At 40.4% G+C, this 20,205-nt stretch overlaps 1 protein-coding gene across 4 annotated transcripts; it reads left to right on the top strand.

The window, feature by feature from the left end:
* Positions 1 to 334: 334 nt before the first annotated feature.
* Positions 335 to 19,959, top strand: LOC139944025 (adhesion G-protein coupled receptor G7-like). 4 transcript variants are annotated; one of them, XM_071940965.1, is made up of 20 exons: positions 335 to 463; positions 5,334 to 5,397; positions 7,798 to 7,919; positions 8,053 to 8,343; positions 8,545 to 8,655; positions 9,572 to 9,713; positions 9,869 to 10,117; positions 10,579 to 10,809; positions 11,672 to 11,788; positions 12,324 to 12,451; positions 12,578 to 12,724; positions 12,945 to 13,323; positions 14,460 to 14,653; positions 15,187 to 15,354; positions 16,881 to 17,011; positions 17,396 to 17,495; positions 17,854 to 18,019; positions 18,480 to 18,546; positions 18,924 to 19,194; positions 19,711 to 19,959. In XM_071940965.1, exons 3-20 carry the CDS (start codon positions 7,878 to 7,880, stop codon positions 19,957 to 19,959), a joined length of 3,183 nt encoding a protein of 1,060 aa, XP_071797066.1. In that variant the 5' UTR covers positions 335 to 463; positions 5,334 to 5,397; positions 7,798 to 7,877. The 4 variants fall into 4 exon arrangements, with proteins under 4 accessions (XP_071797066.1, XP_071797067.1, XP_071797065.1 ...); XM_071940966.1 differs by lacking the exon at positions 5,334 to 5,397 and having other exon boundaries at positions 366 to 463; XM_071940964.1 differs by lacking the exon at positions 335 to 463 and having other exon boundaries at positions 5,127 to 5,397; positions 14,463 to 14,653.
* The last annotated feature ends 246 nt before the right edge of the window (positions 19,960 to 20,205 follow it).

Below are 20,205 nucleotides of genomic sequence, written 5' to 3'. Positions count from 1 at the left end.
CAGGTTGTATCTCAGTTCCCTGGGGAGTATATATAGGCCTATACTCCCCAGGGAGCTGAGATGGTTTAGGTAAAATTATAGGGAAGAATAATATTGAACAACCATTGTAGATATAAATATAATACATGATAAAACAACAACACAGAAACCCTTATGAAGCATTAAAAATTGTTTATTTTAATTTTTTTTATACTTTTACATGGGGTGTGATGCATAGTACAGTACTCTCACGATAATCTGAAATCTGAAAGGGGAAGCCCCTTCCAGTCCTTTTAAATCCCCGTTATTGTTGGAGAGCGCCCTCTCTTGTTCAAGGTGTGATCAATGGAGGGAGATTTGAGGCCGACACCAGCAGGAAAAAAAAGACCTCACTAAGTTTACTAAAAATGAGTAGTTTTTCCCTCCGCCTGTGATTCTTCAAGGTACACCTGATTGTTCACCAAAGACTTGCTATGTTTCAAAGGTATGTTTAGAGTAAACAAATCTTAAATATCTGTATTTTTCTTGTCATTAACCGCAAGTAAAGTAGGACTAACTTCCCATGTGTTATGCAATGAATGAATAAATCATAAAATGATACAGGTGACTCCGATCGGCACCGAATATCCTACTAACTATTCCTATTTAAGTACTAGCATAATTTATAACCAGAAACTATAACTTATAAGTAGGGATACACCAAGTGAGAATGAGAATTGCAATTACCAAAAGGTTTAGCGCCTTCGTAGGACGTCCTATTTTCAGGATGTCCCTAAAATCGTGGCAAATATTGTGGCGGGAGCGGGGGGTGGGGCCAAAGAGTCTGGTCTTGTTCGACGGGGACACCGACCCCCGGGTTAATTATCACACCCCAAAATATATCTATGAGCCCTGGTGCTCAGGTGAGCAGCTACCCAAACACAGGGGGGGGGGGATAAAAATATAACGAGCGGCGGCTAAATCCTGCGGGCGGTTCGTTTGGTGGATAAGTACCTACGCCTAGACATAGATTAACCTCAAATTATGAACGAGCAGTTAGGAAACTTCAAATAACCTCCTGGGGATTCATATAGGTTCCAAGGCACAGTTAAATGGTTTATTTCAAGTACAATAATCAATAGATAATTCACAGGTTTATAATTACAACACAACCCAATAACCCTGCCTTCTAATAATATCAGGCCCTCAGACAATGCAATGAATAAATGCAGTTATAAAGCACTATCGGGCCCAAGTGACAGGTGAACCTCACGCAAGTTACACAATCGTCTCAAATACAGACTATGCCTCACAACGGCGTAACGCCTTGCACAGAACCCGCAAGCATACAAGTCGTTATAATTGAACAAGAACACTGTGATTTATCTTAAAATTTAACAATTTATTCAAAATGTAAATTTGACGGAATACTGCGCTGATTTTTCAAAAATGTCATTGAGGCAAGAATAAAAATGATTTCAGTCTTAAGTTCATCGCTCGTCTACTCAGCTAGGGGTCCAAGGTGTAGCGGGAAGGGTCCACTAATTTGATATACACGCGTGTGATGTTCTCCACATCGACGAGCTTGGCACCCAAGTACGTCTTCCGGCACAGCGTCTCCTCCAGCCGGGCAAACCGGGTCCGTCTTGCTGGTACCTCCGGATGCACGGAGTCATCGCCGCCATCTTGGTCTGCCTCGGGAGCTGCGCTCTTGGACGATGATTGGACGTTGAAGGCAACGGTGCAGAGCGGCGGTACCGCACGTTCTGTACAAAGAGATCTAATCCTGCTCGTTAATCGGCCGTCCAGCTGGAGGTGTCCTATCTTTTTCCACTGGTCAGACAGGGGCATTGTCAGGGTATTCTTTTGTTACTCTGCGGTTTTGCGGATCGTTCGAGCTCCTTCTATTCCTTCCTCCATGGTCTGCCTCGGGAGCTGCGCTCTTGGACGATGATTCGGACGATGTCCCTGGGGGAGAGTCGTCTGTGTTTGCAGGCTTTCCTCTCATGATTGCCAACAAGGTGCTGGGTTTGCCCACCAACCGAATCGAAGGGGACCTTGGTGGAGCATGAAGAGGCGATATCGGGGTTGGTGACCAGCTGATGACTGTGGGGCTCAGAGGTGCCTGGTTTTCTTCGGTTGGAGCCTTGGGCGATGGGGCTGGCTTGCTCACCGTAGCTGGGGCTAAGGACCGCTTGGTTGGGTCATCACCGGCTAGTCGTCCAACCAGCACTGACCGGTCCACCGAGATTGGGAGTGTCATTCCCCCATTCAACACAGGGGAACATCTGCGAGGTTCCTTCTCGAGCTTGGCTTGGATCCTCGCACCCTCCACCTGGTAATCAGGGTGGCAAATCCGGTATGTGTCTCCCAAAATTATCTCACCTCTTCTCATTAAAGCTACACCTCTTGCAGTGGAGAAACTTGGGCGGGCCATGCTTAACCCGAAGGTGACGCCACAGGCCCTGTTTGCAGGTGAAGGTGTCATGACACTAATAGCAAGCCTCAACCATCCTGCAGCAAAACAAAAACAACCAAACAAAACCTTCAGTCAATACCACCATCAATAACCCTACTACCTAAACAGTGCTACCTAAACCTCACAGGTAGTCGGTGTCCCCTTTTCAGATACTCCGAGAGGTTTCGTGCCCATCAGGTAGGCCTATATCTAACCCTGTTTGGCCTACTACATTAGTTGGACCAGTCTCAGAACCTGCAGTAGGTTTGAGCCCTTTTTCTGGTCCCTCACTCACATCCTCAACATCATCGTGCCCACTTTCCAGGACAACCTCAGGTTCATCACCTACGCTCACATCCTCACTTTCATTGTGCCCGTCTTCAGGGGCAACCTCATGTTGATCTCCTAAGGGAACTTCCACAACCCTCTTAGGCTGATACGCCCAAGGCTGAAGGGGTTTACCCTCATACGGCTTAAAGGCAGTGGACACTATTGGTAATTGTCAAAGTTGTGTATCTCAACATATGCATAAAATAACAAACCTGTGAAAATTTGAGCTCAATCGGTCATCGAACTTGCAAGATAACAATGAAAGAAAAAAACCCTTGCAACACGAAGTTGTGTGCATTTAGATGGTTGATTTCGAGACCTCAAGTTCTAAACTTGAGGTCTCGAAATCAAATTCGTGGAAAATTACTTCTTTCTCGAAAACTATGGCACTTCAGAGGGAGCTGTTTCTCACAATGTTTTATACCATCAACCTCTCCCCATTACTCGTCACCAAAAAAGGTTTTATGCCAATAATTATTTTGAGTAATTACCAATAGTGTCCACTGCCTTTAAGCCTATCCCCGTGGACCACAAAAGCCTTTCTCGAGTAAGGCTTTTGTGGTAAGGCTTTTGTATACTCCCACATTTTAATTAAAAGCAGGCTCGTACACGATCAAAACGTAGTACCACGACAATAAAAACTACGGGCATTGTACACTCTTTAACAAGGGGTGTGCGTGCAACGGTTGATTGTATCGAGAAATGTCTCTTCAATTTTCTTTATCTTACCATGCTAGTTACAAATTAAAAACAAATCAAGAACAAACAAACAAAACCAAACAAACAAACAGGCAAACAAATAAACAAACAAACAAACAAACATTTTTCTTTATTAATTTAAAACAAAACAATTTTTCTAGACAAATACACCCCTTACACATCAATCGAGCGACCCGGTCCAAAGTCTGCTAGAGTAGATCGAAGACCCTCATGACTGAGGGTCATGACCCTCATAAAAAGGAGGTCTATACGCCTCTCATACTACTGATCCATCGAGTTTTCCCTCTTTGCCGTCGCTTTGCTGCCAACGTTTTGGGGATTTTCATGTTCATTACCTTCCGTTGGGTCTTTGCCGCTACTGTTTGACCCAGTCTTGAGAATCTTATGTGATTCAGCAAGATGTTTTTACCTTTTTTACCTACTACACTTATATTAAGTTTTGACGCAGATTCGTATTTTAAGGCTGGTGGCTCATTGATTTGTTAGGTTACTTCCATAAACAAAAAATTAATGTGTTTATTTTGATAGAGTGTAAAAGTTAGAATAGGGTTATCATAATACTAAACTGAAACTGATATTCGACCAAACTTCCTCAAAAACTTGGATTTAATTCAAAAGGTCCGTATTCAATGTGTGTCATCATGCAGAACAACGATCTACACGTGTATAATTGTTAAAATGTGACACTTTTTGAAGTTTGAATAGGTCGAGCATATTAGGCCAATACATCGCGGAAACAGTTTCAATCAAACTTCCTTGCAAAAGGAATCTTTTCAAACATCATTATTGTTCAATGTTTACTCAATGTGTGTGCTCCCCAGGCGTTGAGAACAACAATGCAATTTTGGCAGCAGGTTACTTTTCAGGGAATTCCCAGCGCTATGTAACCATTATGGGCGTATTCAATTGCGTGTGAATGTTGTTCCTAGTTAAAGGGGATGGACACTATTGGTAGTTACTCAAAATAATCATCAGCTTAAAATCTGACTTCGTAATGAGTAATGGGGAGAGGTTGATAGTATAAAACATTGTGAGAAACGGCTCCCTCTGAAGTGACCTAGTTTTCGAGAAAGAAGTAATTTTTCTAAAATTTGATTTCGATAAGTTGCGATTAAAACTGTTATGTTGGTACCGAAATAGACTATTTTGGTTTCGCTATACCGTCAACAGTCTGCAGCAGGTTTAGGATAACGCAGATCTAAAGCAAAACATAGGTTAAAGCAGTTATTATTGTTTTCTCTAACCTAACCAAAACCAGACAACAACAATATTCCTATATAATTTGGTTTGCGTTAACACCATTTCAGAACTGAGAAGTCTCCCGCGGACATCCGAACAATCTACTCCACGGTAGTAGAATTAAGCAAGACAGTTCTCTAAAGAACAAATTATACCTGGCAAGTAGATACACACATAGTGTTACCGCAAACCAAATAATATATGAAAACATAAAGCAGTTGTCATTGTTTCTCAAAACCAAACCAAACCAAAACCAGACAACAATATTCCTACGACGGATTTATTTAATAATACTTTTTCCGTGGCAGTTTATCTTGAATGGACCGTGAAAGTCTGGCGACATCACCGTTGAACTTCCCAGGCACTTCTGCAAGCCACAACAAGTGGTTATTGTGTGATATGTGGGTGCACATGACTGTAGTTTAGTTCCTTGTTTAGGAGTGTGTGTTGTAACAAAATGTAGGTAGTCTCGGCTTTCGGTCTCTAAAACAGCTATTTACCACAAATAAATCCTCTGTAGACGCAAACTAGTTTATGGGGTAAATTCTATGGGTTGTTTGAATTTTTTTCAATCATTATTGTTAACATATAAACCAACTTAAAAGGAGAAATGACACGACTCTTACAGATCCAAGTTGTGGTGGCAATAGGCCTATGTGTCGTCGCTGCAGTGAACGCCCAACAAGGAGACGGTAAGTCATTTTGACGCCCGTTTGTACTGAGTGGTTGAGTTTACAAACTGCCTCCTGAAATCAGACCACAGAGAAAATGATTACATCCAAGGGTACATGTATGTGATCTAATGGACACAGGTTTGGTAATTACTTAAAATATATAATAACAAAAAAATACTTCATGTAACGAGCAGCATATAGCATTTTGAGAAACGACTCCCATGAAGTAACGTAGTTTTTAATAAGAGAGGTTATTCTGAATTGGTTTAGTTCGAATCTTAGACTTCATGCATCTGGAAGCAAGCAATGTGCAAGGGTTTTCTTTCAATCTTTTCCTGCAATTTAATATAACCAATGAGCCAACATTTTTACAGATTTGGATCTGGTCTTTGACAATATTATTTTTTTAAACTTGTCCAGGGAAGGACGATTTGACAATCACTCTTAATGTCAATACAAACTTTGGTATAAAGATTACAGCAGCTTAAGAGAGTAGTTCATTATTAAGAATTTTAGTAGATTATAAAGCGGAGAAACATTTCACTTCAAATTAAGTGGTTTTGAAAAAACCCTGATTTTAGGCCAACTACATGTATCTAGGCCCTAATAAGAACGTTTCTCAGAATGCGTGTTCCTATTACACAATTATTATTCCTGGGTTATTCTCTACGGATTTTCAGAGGTATCACAAAAACGCAACGCCCTTCACATGTAAAGGGCCTATTCAATATCTTCATTAAAAAATGTATAGGGCGTACTTTTGCAGATTGTCTCGCCCTCTCTACAATAGTTCTCATGGGGGGGGGTGACATTTTTTATCATAAAATTACGGCGTGGGGTTCGGGCCCGGGTTAGGGCCCCGGGAAAACTTTTAGGGCGTATAGATGCTCTCTGCATGGTGCAATCTAGGGAGTCTGAGGGGTGATGTGCCCCCCCGGCCTCGCAGATGTTGGAATTTAAGACCAAATTCATGCCTTGAGGCACAATTTCTTTTGCTATCATGATTATTGTATCTAAAAAAAAACAACTCAATAGTAGCTCCTTAAACCCATATTATTTCTGCATATAATGCTTATAACTATGAGCAGCATTAGAACCTTTCGCGAAGTTTACAGCATTTTTAGGTGCGGATCTATGACACAAGTTTTAGGGGGTCAATTGCCAATGCCAGCGGGTCCGGGCCCGCTGAAGGCCCTGGGAAAATTCGCATTTCAGATGTCTGTGGTGCAATGATCTTGGGCCATTTTGAGGGGGACATTTTATATAGTGTCCCCACCCTGCACAAAGTTGTGTTATCCTTGCCCTCAGGATTAATGCACATGGCAGGACACAAGGTTTACACAGTGCAATGATACTTGAGCTTCGTCGTAGGGGACACAACACATATATATCGTTTCCCCCACCCTCCAAAAGAGGGTTTATTATTTGCGATGTCGTGAATTTGATTGCATACCATGTTGCATACCTTTGAAAAAAATGTCTTTTTATGATCTGGGGGGTTTCTTTCCTACAGTGAGATAAGCGGTAGTCATTGCAGCAGAAGTCTTTGTTGTGAGGCAAGCGAGGCGGGTGGTCTTCCGGTTGGCCTGGTGCCAAGTTTCTGGGTATACACATGCTTACAGAGGGAGCCTGACTGTAGCGCCACGTACTCCCTAGATCGGTAACAAATTGTCAACAACTATGACATCATCCTAATGGTATGCAACATGGTATGCAATAAAATTCACGACATTGCAAAAACAAATCGCATTCGTGTGCGCACATATTCGCGATTTGGTTCACGACATTGCATACGTATGCGCACGTATTCGTGATTTGTTTCACGACATTGCATATGTGTGCGCACATATTCGCAAATTGTTTCACGACAATGCATACGTATGCGCACATATTCGCGATTTGTTTCACGACATTGCATACGTGCATTGCATACGTGTGCGCACATATTTGCGAATTGTTTCACGATATTGTATACGTGTGCGCATAAATTCGCGATTCGTTTCATTACATTGCATACGTATGCACACATGTTTGCGTTATGCGATGTCCCTTCAGGGCCACCATACAATACTTATCAATTTAAAGTGGACGATTGATTTACCCATCCCTAGCCTAGAGTAAAACCATAAGTCATTTTGAGATATGGCGGACAGCACTACTAAAAGGTTTTGGGTAAGTTTGTCTGTATACATCCAAACCAAACACTAAACAGTACACTCCCCCTATTATGTCCGCCATACCTCAAAAAGGCTAATGGAGTTGGTATAAAACCAGTTTGCTTAGTTAGTGGCGTATGTCGGATACTCTCTCGATCGTCACATTTTTGCCTCTCATGGGATTTAGGTATTAAACCCTGAAAATATTCAATATTCAGCTGATGTACGAACTGTTGGTTTGACAATGTTACCTTCTTTTCAGATATCTTATTTCCATTTGGGGTTGGAGACGCATCAGTGACAAGAACACTTGACATTTTTTCAGACGTAATAACACCTCCGATGCCCGTTCCATTCTTTGGTCAAAGTTTCTCTTCTTTGTTTGTAAGTGGAAACTATAATTTCTTCCATCATGGTTCGTTTTACATGGCAAAAACACTTTATTAAATTACAACATCATTCTGACCCTGGAGTTTTTAGAATGCTCTTAGAATTTTTTTTGTTCAATTTTTCAAAGGTGTCCGTCAAAGGCTTAATATCATTTGGAGAAGGCACGACTGTGTTCATGCCTGAAACCTTTCCATGGGATATACCAATTCTTGCAGCCTTTTGGAGCGATATCGACATTACAACAACTGGGAATGTGATGTACCGCCCATATGTTCGGACCTCTGATAGTGAGGTTATATTTGATCGTGGAGAGGCGGTTGTCAGACAAGGAAGTGACCAGTTTGGTTTCAGAGCATCGTGGATGTTAATAGCAACTTGGTACGAAGTTCCAGCCTACAGAACCAGCGACATAACCATAGTAAGACAATATGCTCTTTGTTTGGTTATTTCTCAAGAAGAGGAACTCGCCAATACCCAGCTTCTTGCGCTGCAAAAGTAATACTCTCGTAATATTTCACTATTACTTTCATAGTATTTCACTATTCGATTTAGTTTATTTTTAAAATTTTTCCAAATATGTATGTTTCTCACTAAAGTGCCTTATCTTTCCCAAATGCAGACTAATACATTCCAAGCTGTTTTACTGACGGATGGTGCACAGTCTTTTGTGATTTATAATTACAAAGAGATAAGATGGGGAATAGCACCGGACCAACGTGAATGGGCACAGGTATTTCACCCTTTGTCACCTTGGAAAATTTTCCGTATGGCGCCACCACTTTTTTATTTGATATGAAATATAGGCTAGTATCTAATTTTCCTCTATGAGATATTCCTTTTTGTAAAATTGAGTGAAAAAGTGGTGGCACCATCTGGACAGTTATCCCTTCCCTTCACCACTATTACTTCACTATCTCCCTCTCTGAATCATAAACATTACTTGTTTGATCTAGTCTGTTGGTTAAGTTCATGGTAAGTCTAATCATGGAGCTTATAAAGGAGCTATTTTTATAGCTCAGTGAATAGATGTTAAAGGAACACGTTGCCTTGGATCGGACGAGTTGGTCAAAACAAAAGCGTTTGTAACCGTTTTTTATAAAATGCATATAGTTGACCCCCATAAATGGCCGACGTGTTAGTCGACGAGGTAAAAGGAAAACCACGCAATTTCGAGGCATGTTTGTGTGGATCATTGTATTCTACTTTTACAACATCTTTCTACCCATATGCATTTTATAAAAAACGGTTACAAACGCTTTTCAAAGACCAACTCGACTGATCCAAGGCAACCTGTTCCTTTAAACCAGAAGTGCAGTGTTAACGACAAATTGTGTATACCATTTACGCTGGACACTTGAGTGCGCCGTTTGATTTGGGTGTTTACAGACAAAAAATTACCTAAACCTAAAGCGTCTTGATGCGTCCACCATTGGCTTATTCGTTTACACTGCACTTTGGGCTCCAATACGTCATTGGTTACTAAGAGGATTATTCCAGAGGTATGTTTTTATTTTCTAGCACACCCCAAAAATATTTTAAGTGCATCCCTCATAAAGACCAACACTGTTGCCAACAACTTCAAGTAATTTTAAAAGGGCTTTTTGTTGATATAATCTTTTGTCTGATTTATACATTCAACTTTCCAGGTTGGTTACAATGCTGGTGATAATGTCACATACCACAGTGTAGCTGGATCACTGACAGATGACATTGTAAACATCAACGAGCGTACCAATATCGGGACAAGAGGGCGCTGGCTCTTCCACTTATCCAACAGCACGATCCTTGGTTAGTCTTATTTCAAAACTTAGCCTTCTGATTCTATCTTGATACAGCTTTGATAGAGGGTCTACAACTAGTGTGACAGTTGCAAGGTTCAGTAAATCAACAGCTATTGTTAAAATCCGTCTTACTTATAGCTACTGAATTCCTTTCCATTCAAGGTTGCCCTGACGACGTCATACTTCCCACAAGATCCACCAATCCGGTTCTTTATTCATGGATCCCTCCAGTCTTCTCAAATAATAGTGGGCCTGTTGATGTGGAGTTTGATTGCTCAGCAACCATTGACAGTGATTGTCAACAACAAGATGGATACGGAACTTTCTCAGTTGGAGATACGGAGGTGGTGTACAAGGGAACAGACGCTAATGGGAATCAGAACTTCTGTAACTTCACCGTCACAGTCACAGGTGCCTTGAATGTATTATATTTTAATACTATTAAGTTTTTATTACTTTTATTTGCTTAGACCATGCACAGACTGTTCAAACACCCATATTACTTGAAAGACCCCAAATCAAGCTAGCCCTCAAAAGGGATAATTTTTTTAACCTAAATGGTTTTTTTTCCTTTCTAAGATATTAAAAATTGTATTTATGGCCAAACCAAGTCAAATCTGTTAGTAAATGAAAGTTAGACAAATCAATATTGTGACCTTGTGTTGGTGCTCAATTGTGCTATTCTACCAATCATGGCAGTCTCCCTGTTTGTTTCCTTATATACAGAGGTTGATCTAGTCTGCCCGTTGAATGTGACGATCTCAACTGATCCTGGCTCGGCCTTTTGGGGTGGGGTTTGAATTGTAAACTTTTAAATCATAGATTTCATTAGATTCGATCGAACTATTTAATTGGATCTTCCTTACAAACAGTGGTAGATCTGGTTTGCCCAACAACCTTTTCAGTCGTGGCGGATCCTGGCCTCACTTCAACTAGAGTGAACTGGCAGGAACCAGATCTGACTGGCTGGGACGAGACAAACTTCACATCGACTGCGGATTCTGGAGATGGATTTTTGATTGGTGAACATGAAGTGACGTTTCATCAGTGGTTTGGATTCAACAATTTGGTCTTGCAGTGTTCTTTTGTGTTTCAGGTTATCGGTAAGTATACAACGTACATTGGGAATTTTGTTGTGCAACCTTCAGGAAAAGACATAGTATAATAGAGTATATAAAAACTGCTGTCCAACAAGTTGAATATTCCAAAATTTGGTTCACGCAAAGGGTATGAAAATAAAGACAATGAATAGATAAGATTAAGCTACTCAAGGACTGTGGTTTAAAGACATTGTGTTCAGGTGTTTTGTCAGGTAAAAGTGGAGGTTAATGGGAAAAATAGCAAGCTTGTCTTAAAGACACTGGACACTATTGGTATATGTCAAATTCTCACTTGGTGTATCTCAACATATGCATAAAATAACAAACCAATAAAATTTGAGCTCAATTAGTCGTTGAAGTTGCGAGATAACTATAAAAAGAAAAACACCCTCGTCACCCGAAGTTGCCACTTTCAGATGCTTGATTTCGAGACCTCAAAATGTAATTCTGGGGAGGTCTCAAAATCGAATTCGTGGAAAATTACTTCTTTCCCCAAAACTATGTCACTTCAGAGGGAGCCGTTTCTCACAATGTTTTATACTATCAACAGCACCCTAATACGTGTTACCAAGTAAGATTTTATGCTAATAATTATTTTGAGTAATTACCAATAGTGTCCACCGCCTTTAAACTAATCAGGGACCGTGGTTTAAAGACTTTGTTTTTAGGTGTTTTGTCAGGCAAAAGTGGAAGATAATGAAAAAATAGTTGGAGAATAGAATAAAATTTAAATTAAAAAAATCATGAAAGCATTTTTACCTTTGCTGAGCATTTGTGTTGTTTTCAGAGCATCTATATATGTATATCCTTTTTTTTTTGAGAGCTCAACATTGAACGTTTCCTTTCATGCACCACTCCAATAAAGGTCAGTGTGCACCAGAAGTCACCGAAGATGCGGTGCTTGGTACCCTGTTCTGGCCGGTGACGATGGCTGGTTTAATTGCAGAGTCCATCGAGAGATGCCCGCTCACTACGATGAATGGTTTGTGTGAACAATAATTACAAACAAATTTTAGCTTGGAGCAAGTGTTATGATAATAAAGTGAATGACAACATTAATAAGAACATTTCTGTCCAGTTCAATAAGTGCTTCCCCCTCAGAAAACAAAACTGTAATTTTTCTAGGATCTCGCCTGGATCCTGCAAAAAATTCCGCCAAGTCCTGCCGGAATTTTGCTGGGAACTCGGGAGGATTCCCAGTCGGATTCCTTCTGGATCCTGCTGGAATCACAGGGAATTCTGTACGCCGGTGATTTTGTCCCTCTTATGGGTAATAAACATTAGCTGTAGGAGCATGGTTCATAAAAGAGGGCACATGATCAGAAGAAGTTTGTAAACAGATCACCGTACGGGGGACGGAACTTCCTGCCACACAGGGAATCTCCCAGTAGATTTTCCTTTACGATCACCGTTTCTCCAATTTCTTTTCAAAGTAGTTAACATTTTTTTCTAAAGAGAGTGTGTGTGATATAATGAAAATTAATTTCTTAAGAATAATTTTTGTAAAATATTCACAGCTGGATTTCCAAGAGCCACAAGAAACTGTTCAACAGCACCTCCCACTCGGTATTTCTATTGGAAGGAACACGAGATTCAAAGCTGCGGTGAAGCAATGAAGACTGTTACCGTTGAAGATATCGTTGATGTAAGGTTTGGTGAACTATTGGAATTGTATAGTAAGCTAAATGAAAACATGAAAACATTGCAGAGTTTTATGAGATTTTTGATGTCAGAGTTTGTTGTCTCAAACATAAATTTTTCATTTTGGCAGGTTGATGTGACGGAAGGAAATGCAGAAGAAGTGGCCGAGTTTCTTGTCAATCAGACTTCTTCAAATTCTTCATCCAGCGAAAGTGACGTGGAAGCGATTTCACAGATTTTAGAAAACATTGTCAGTGCAGGATCTGGGGATCCAGAGGTAAGAGTGAAGACTTGTCTCTCTACAATGCACTGTCTTGTCCACCTCTTGCCAAACTTTGAATCGTTCAATTTTATTTCTAAAATGTTTCCCTTCTTGCATGCTCGTTTTATGTCTTATTATCACTGCAGCAAATACCATAACCATCAGACCGTACGATCTCTAGAAACTCAGCAGTTCACGCACTGAGTATAAACTTTGTTTGGCTTTACACAATCAGGTGACTGATGCCGTGATCGAGACAGTCTCTAATGTCATTATGAACGCCAAAGAGACGCAAGATTCCCCAGACAGTAAGAGCTCCTCGGCTATCATCCAGTCAGTTGAGGCTCAAGTTTCCCTGACCCTTCAGCAAGAAGGAAAGGTCAGCATACAACAGAATACTATCCATGTCGAGGCAGTGAGTATTGACCCCATAGACGCAAGTAATGGATTCAGCTTTGCATCAGTACAACAGGAGACAGCTGGCTCGAGGTCACCACAAGAGGGCTCTCTAGATGGGACTGAGATCAAAACATTCACGAATGCCAGTGAAATACCAAATGATGTTGTTGCATCGATTAAGTTACCAGCGAACATCATTTACTTGCTACGACAAGGTAATAATAGAAACATTGAGTACAGAAAACCAACATAAGTTTTGTTTAGCCAGTGAAAAAAAAATTGGGTTTTTGCAAACACCAGTACAGCAAACAAGTTGTTAGAGAATGCCAGTATTTATTCCTGTACGTATATTGCCAAGACTATGCAAACTATCTTGATTCAAAGCTGGTTGATGATACCATACACACGCTTTGAGTAATAAGCCTTTGGATTAAGAGCTGGTAAAACTACACCTGCACACGTGTACACCTGCACGTGTACACATCCCGATATGTGGAGATTGTGCAGTAATTCACCAGAATCAGAACTACAATAAAGGATTTGAGGCATTGCATGCATGGTGAGGTATCAATGTATGGTTTGCGGTAACATCATGTGTGTATCTACTTGCCAGGTAGAGTTTGTTCTTGACTCCTGACTCCGCGGTAGTACAGTTAATCACGAACCTACATGTATAAGCTAAAGTAGTAGTCCCAGCCTATTTTCTATACCATCCGCCCTGGTAATAGTTAAAAAGCAGGACAGTTCTTTTCAGAACTGAAAAGTCTCCCTAACTCCCGAACATCTACTACGCGGCAGTAGAATAAAGACAGTTCCCTTAAAGAACAAACTCTACCTGGCAAACAGATACACTCATGGTGTTAGCGCAAACCAAATATACATTGGTAACACTAGATCGTAAAACAATGCAATGCCCTGACGGGGGAGTCAAAAAGTATTATTTAAATATGTAGTAGACCAGACATTTCACACATCTAAGGGGGAAGGGAGGGGGTTGTCATCAGGCCCCAGAATTGTGTAGTTTTCTAAGGGCCGAAAATACTTTGCATTTGTATACAAGTACTTTGTAGACAAATTTGTACTGACTTTTTCAGACCTACCCAGATCTAACCCTCTGATAAAGTGAGCCATCTGTTCTTTATAGCAGGCTTCCAGATGTCTTTCTGATCCACTGTGCTAGCTAGGTTCTGTGGTTTCCATTACACCCCTACAAATATACCCTGCCAGCCAAATTTGCGCTTATTATTAGCGGTGTGCCAATAACTAGTTGAACCTTCCCACATTTGTGTAGTTCCTTTGGTCACCCTACTTTAAGGTTATAAATGATAGCTTAAAATAAAACCATTGATAGCAGGTAACAGCACAACATCCCTACAAGCTAGTTTCATAGTCTACGCTGATGACACATTGTTCCAGACTGGAGTTATGGAAGGTTCAAACGGCACAAACAACGTGACAACAAAAGTCGCTGGGTCCATCGTTTCACTGGCAGTAGAAGGTGTCAAGTTAAAAAACCTCACTGATCCAGTGGTCATCGACTTCAAGGTACATGTAAGACCATCTTTATAGGCCTTTTTGAAATACACTTACAAAAACAGTAATCTAAAATTTAACTGTAAACAAAATCTACGTCGAATGTGTTGGTTACTTTTTGTGCGACACAAAACTCCATAGATTTACATTAAACTTACACGGTTTAAAGATAATGATAGTAGAAAGCTTCCCTTCAAATATTACTTTCTGAGGTGCTGTAGTTCTTGAGAAATAAGCAGAACACTTCCACCAAAACTCTTTTAGTATGTACAAGGGATTTACGAACTCTCCTGAAATAAGTTGCTGTGTGATTTTCACTTTTTTTTTCTAAAAATATGACAACTAATGAAGTTGAAACTTCTACATGTGAATTATATTACATACATCTTCATCCACTGTGTCAAGGCCAAAAATTTACAAAATGTATCAACTAAACCCTTTAATATGAATAGGGTACTGACTGACACTCGTAGGGATCAAGGTCTACTTTGCATGAAGTATATAATGCCTGTCAAGATGATTGTTTTGTGATCTCACTATTATAGATTCTACCCAGTGTATCCCAAGAAGACGTTGACACAATCAAATGTGTGTTCTGGGAATTTGGTGAGGAGTCCGGTTTCTGGTCCACAGAGGGCTGCCAGCTTGCTGAGATGACCGATGACAAAGTGTCATGTGATTGTGACCATGCTACTAACTTCGCCATACTTGTGGTATGTAACTCTCTCCAAGACCCTGGAACACTTTACATACATTTACTATATTTACGAGCCTGTTTTGAGCATATTAATTTCATTTTGCTAAAATTATGACAAGTTTTTATTTTAAGAGTAGTTGGATTGTACATGTTGAGATTACAAGTACATGCTGAGGTTTTGAGGAGTTATGTACTTGTTAAGGGGTCACATAGGTACATGTTGAGGTGTCACCAAGGTAAGTGTTGAGGTTTCAAGGAGGCATGTGTTCAGGATTCAATGAGGTATGTGTTGAGGTTTCACTATGATACATGTTGAGGTTTCAATGAGGTATGTGTTGAGGTTCCACTGCGATACATGTTGAAGTTTCAATGAACTTGTTTGAGGTTTCAAGGAGGTACCACTTATGATTTCAAGGAGTTGTGTCAAGGTTTCAATGAGGTACATGTTGAGGTTTCACTGCGATACATGTTGAAGTTTCAGTGAACATTTTGTAGGTTTCAAGGAGGTACCAAGGAGTTGTGTCAAGGTTTCAATGAGGTACGTGTTGAGGTTTCACTATGATACATTTTGAGGTTTCAATGAGGTATGTGTTGAGGTTCCACTGCGATACATGTTGAAGTTTCAATGAACTTGTTTGAGGTTTCAAGGAGGTACCACTTATGATTTCAAGGAGTTGTGTCAAGGTTTCAATGAGGTACGTGTTGAGGTTTCACTGCGATACATGTTGAAGTTTCAGTGAACATTTTTGAGGTTTCAAGGAGGTACCACTTATGATTTCAAGGAGTTGTGTCAAGGTTTCAATGAGGTACGTGTTGAGATTTCACTGCGATACATGTTGAAGTTTCAATGAGGTACGTGTTGAGGTTCTACTGCGATACATGTTGAAGTTCCAATGAACATGTTTGAGGTTTCAAGGAGGTACCACTTATGATTTCAATGAGTTGTGTCAAGGTTTCAAGGAGGTACGTGTTGAGGTTTCACTGCGATACATGTTGAAGTTTCAATGAAAATTTTTGAGGTTTCAAGGATGTACCACTCATGATTTCAAGGAGTTGTGTCAAGGTTTCAATAAGGTACGTGTTGAGGTTTCACTGCGATACATGTTGAAGTTTCAATGAAGTACGTGTTGAGGTTTCACTGCGATACATGTTGAGGTTTCAATGAGGTACGTGTTGAGGTTTCACTGCGATGCATGTTGAAGTTTCAATGAGGTATGTGTTGAGGTTTCACTGTGATACATGATAAAGTTTCAATGAGGTACGTGTTGAGGTTTCACTGTGATACATGTTGAGGTTTCAATGAGGTACGTGTTGAGGTTTCACTGCGATGCATGTTGAAGTTTCAATGAGGTACGTGTTGAGGTTTCACTGTGATACATGTTGAAGTTTCAATGAGGTACGTGTTGAGGTTTCAATGAACATTTTTAGCAACTGTATTTATAAAGTGCAAAGTTGCCAAAGGATACAAGGCGCTGAATCGTAATGTTACAATGGTTAGACCGGGAAACAGTCAAACAGATTTCTACTTTTTTCTTTGCGCAGGATGTGAAGGGTCAGAAACGTAGAGATGATGGTCTCTCCTTCACCCCAGCACTTGATCTCATCAGCCAAATAGGAGGTGCTCTATCAGTTGCAGCTCTCGCTATTACATTGGTAATTTATTTGTCTATAAGGTAAGTCTGTGGGGTTGGCACTGGTCGCAAGACCGCTCTTGTCAACAACACTGAAGAATGGATGTAGAGAAATATCAGCTGACCCACCAGAACATCTAATCTTCCACCTATTTCTAAAATAGGCTTTATTTACTCACTTGTGTAACCCGTGAAGCCATCCTTTTTACATTCAAGTTGTATTGGAGACTGGACATAAAGAAATCAAATCTTTTTTTAAGGAGTTAAAGAACTATCATTCTTTAATGGCAGTTGTGGCTTAAGTGACAAAGCCCACGTCCAAACAAACAAGCAAACAAACAAACAAACACCCACCCCAACAAACAAACAAACAAACAAACAAACAAACAATGTATGTTAATAGCTGATGATTGATTTTCCATCCAGCAAACTACGCACCGGCAAATCTCGTCAGGTTTTCATCCATTTTTGTTTCTCCTTGTTGATGCTGTACATCGTGTTCCTGGCTGGCATTGACAATGGAAGGGTAAGTGTAACGATAATGAAATGTGAAATCACTGTTGCCTTAAAGGGAAGGTAAACGTTTGGTAATTACTCAAAACATATATTAATTTAAAAACTGATTAGGTAAGGAAGCATTGGGGAGCTGTTGATAGTAAAAAAAATTGTGAAAAACAACTCCCTCTGAAGTAACGTAGTTTTTGAGAAAAAGGTAATTTCTCACTAAAATATTAAGAGACTTCTAGCTAGAAGTCTTTTATTCCTATCTGAAAGCATACAAATTTGTACAAGAAGGGTGCTTTTTTCTTTCATCATTTCCTCGCAACTTCGACGACCAATTGATAAGGGAACGTGCAGTACGTTATCTCTGATCTCATCTGCAGGGTTCTGGAGGATGGTGTGTATTTGTTGGAGCTCTGATTCACTACTTGAGTCTGACCACCTTGATGTGGATGGCTGTTGAAGCCAGGAATATGTACGTCAGCACCGTCAAGGTGTTCCCTGAAGACACGCCACGATACATGATCAAAGCTGGACTCCTTGCTTGGGGTAAAGCTCTAAAACATGAATTTGATTTCAATCGATTTCACATATCATAGGACTGGTTGAACACATCTTTTCTTTTTTGGCAAAGGCGCTGAGCCAGTCCTAACTTAGCATCGGTATAAGGGTCTTTTTAGAGGAGTTGAATCATTCTGCATAACTTGCCACTCATGATACGATACATTTGGGCACATCATCAGCACATGCAGTAAATATCATGATGGGCCTAAATAAAACCTTGTGGAACACTAGCATTACTCCTACCATTAATTCACACTGTTTTTTATTTTTTAAAGGATCTCCTCTGAGTTGAATAATTCTGCACAACTTGCTATTCATAACACGATACATGGGCTCGACACCATCAGAACTTGCATGGAATTTATATTGATGGGCCTAAAATAAAACCTTGTGGAACACCTGCATTGCTCCTACTATTAATTCACACTGCTCTTATTTTTTAAAGGATCTCCACTGATTGTCCTGACCGCAACTTTGGCAGCAGCGACAGAATCCTACAAGCATGATGATTAGTAAGTTTTGTAATAACGATACCTATGAAATACTAACTTTCTACTAGGACCGGAATTTAAAGGGATTTTAAAATAAGGACCGGAATTTAAAGGGATTTTAAAATATTCCTCTAGAATTTTTTCAATTCAACAATGAGACGTCGAGTACAGAAACTTGTACCTCGTACTTGCCTGAAGCTATGTAGGTTCATGTAATGCTAGAGTAGTTTGACAACCTGTTAGTGTTATTGAAGTATCATCATCATAGCCGTCCTCCCGAGGTAGGTCCCGGGTTCCAGCCATCGTTTCCCCGGTCTACCTCTGGGTCTGTTATTGAATAAAGTACAATTAATTAGAGCTGTTTTACAACACAATCATTACTTTTATTTTGACTGTAGTTGTTTCATCTCTTCTGGTCTGGCCATGTACCTCGGTCTCATTACCCCAATCGCTCTCATCCTCCTCCACAACGTCATCACTTTCATCCTGGTCATGCGCAGTCTCCTCAAGGTCAAAGAGGCATCTCGGTCAGAACAAATAACCAAACGCCTCCAGAATGCTGTGGGAATCTCAGCCCTTATGGGCTTAACTTGGTGCTTTGGGTTCTTGGCCATTGAAGGGGCAACTTTCGCCTTCCAGCTCCTCTTCTGTCTGTTTAACTCCTTGCAGGTCTGTTCATTGTATTGTTTCTTAAATTATTTGGGTTATTTGGGCTGTATTCCATACATAAAACAGGGAGAACACAATGTGTACAAAACTTATGATAACAAATTCAAGTTTTTATGAACATATCAAAATGCGCAAACTAATTTGCATGCAACCGATTCCAGGCAATGTTCGTGAAGGAAAGGCAATCAAATTGAAATATTCACCTATGTTTCTTGGGGATTGTGAGGCTATTATTTGAAAAATTACTCAAAAAATGTGCTACCAAAGTGTTCCATTTGCATGCATCGCAATTGGTTGCCTCCAAGTTGCCTCATGTGAAAAGGCGCTTACACTCTACTGAAGTCGTTGGGTGGGCAGCCTGCTCTTGGAAGCCCGCCACTTTATTTAGTCATATTGCAGAAGTAATATAGAATAGATAGATAGCGTGACATCCACTGGCCAAATACAAGTATACACAATCAATACAAAAACTATATAATTACAAATTCATATGTATGTCGTTATTGTTTGTGGTAGGGTGTGGTCGTCTTTGTCATGTTCTGTGCTCGACGTGAAGAGGTCCGAGCAGCGGTCGCCCCTTACCTTAAACGGATCTGCTGTTGCCGTGCCTGTAAAGTGCCCGTGCTTCATCCCAATAAGTCCTACGATCTCCCAACCTCTCAGACTGCACAACCTCTCAGTATTAACACAGCCAGCCTTGAACTCTCCGTGTCTGTAGCAGTCGAGGAGTCACGTGAAAAATTAGTATCGACAGAGGGTCTCTGAATTACAGATAATTTCCAGAGGGCTTAAGAGTTTTCCTGGAAATAGATTTGAGGTGCAGGGATGGGCAAAGCTCCTCTACAAGAGGCTACAGAGTCAAAATGAGTTGTGTGATCCACCTCACTTGTACTGGACACCTCGGGTAATTGTCAAAGACCAGACTTCTCACTTGGTGCATTAACCATAAGCATAAATTTAATAACACGCCTGTGAAAATTTAAGCTCAATTGGTCATCAGAGTTGCGAGAA

This window comes from Asterias amurensis, chromosome 11, assembly GCF_032118995.1.
Source record: "Asterias amurensis chromosome 11, ASM3211899v1".
Classification (NCBI taxonomy): domain Eukaryota; kingdom Metazoa; phylum Echinodermata; class Asteroidea; order Forcipulatida; family Asteriidae; genus Asterias; species Asterias amurensis.
The sequence above is the reverse complement of the archived record's forward strand: the minus strand, read 5'-3'. Positions and strand labels throughout refer to the sequence as shown.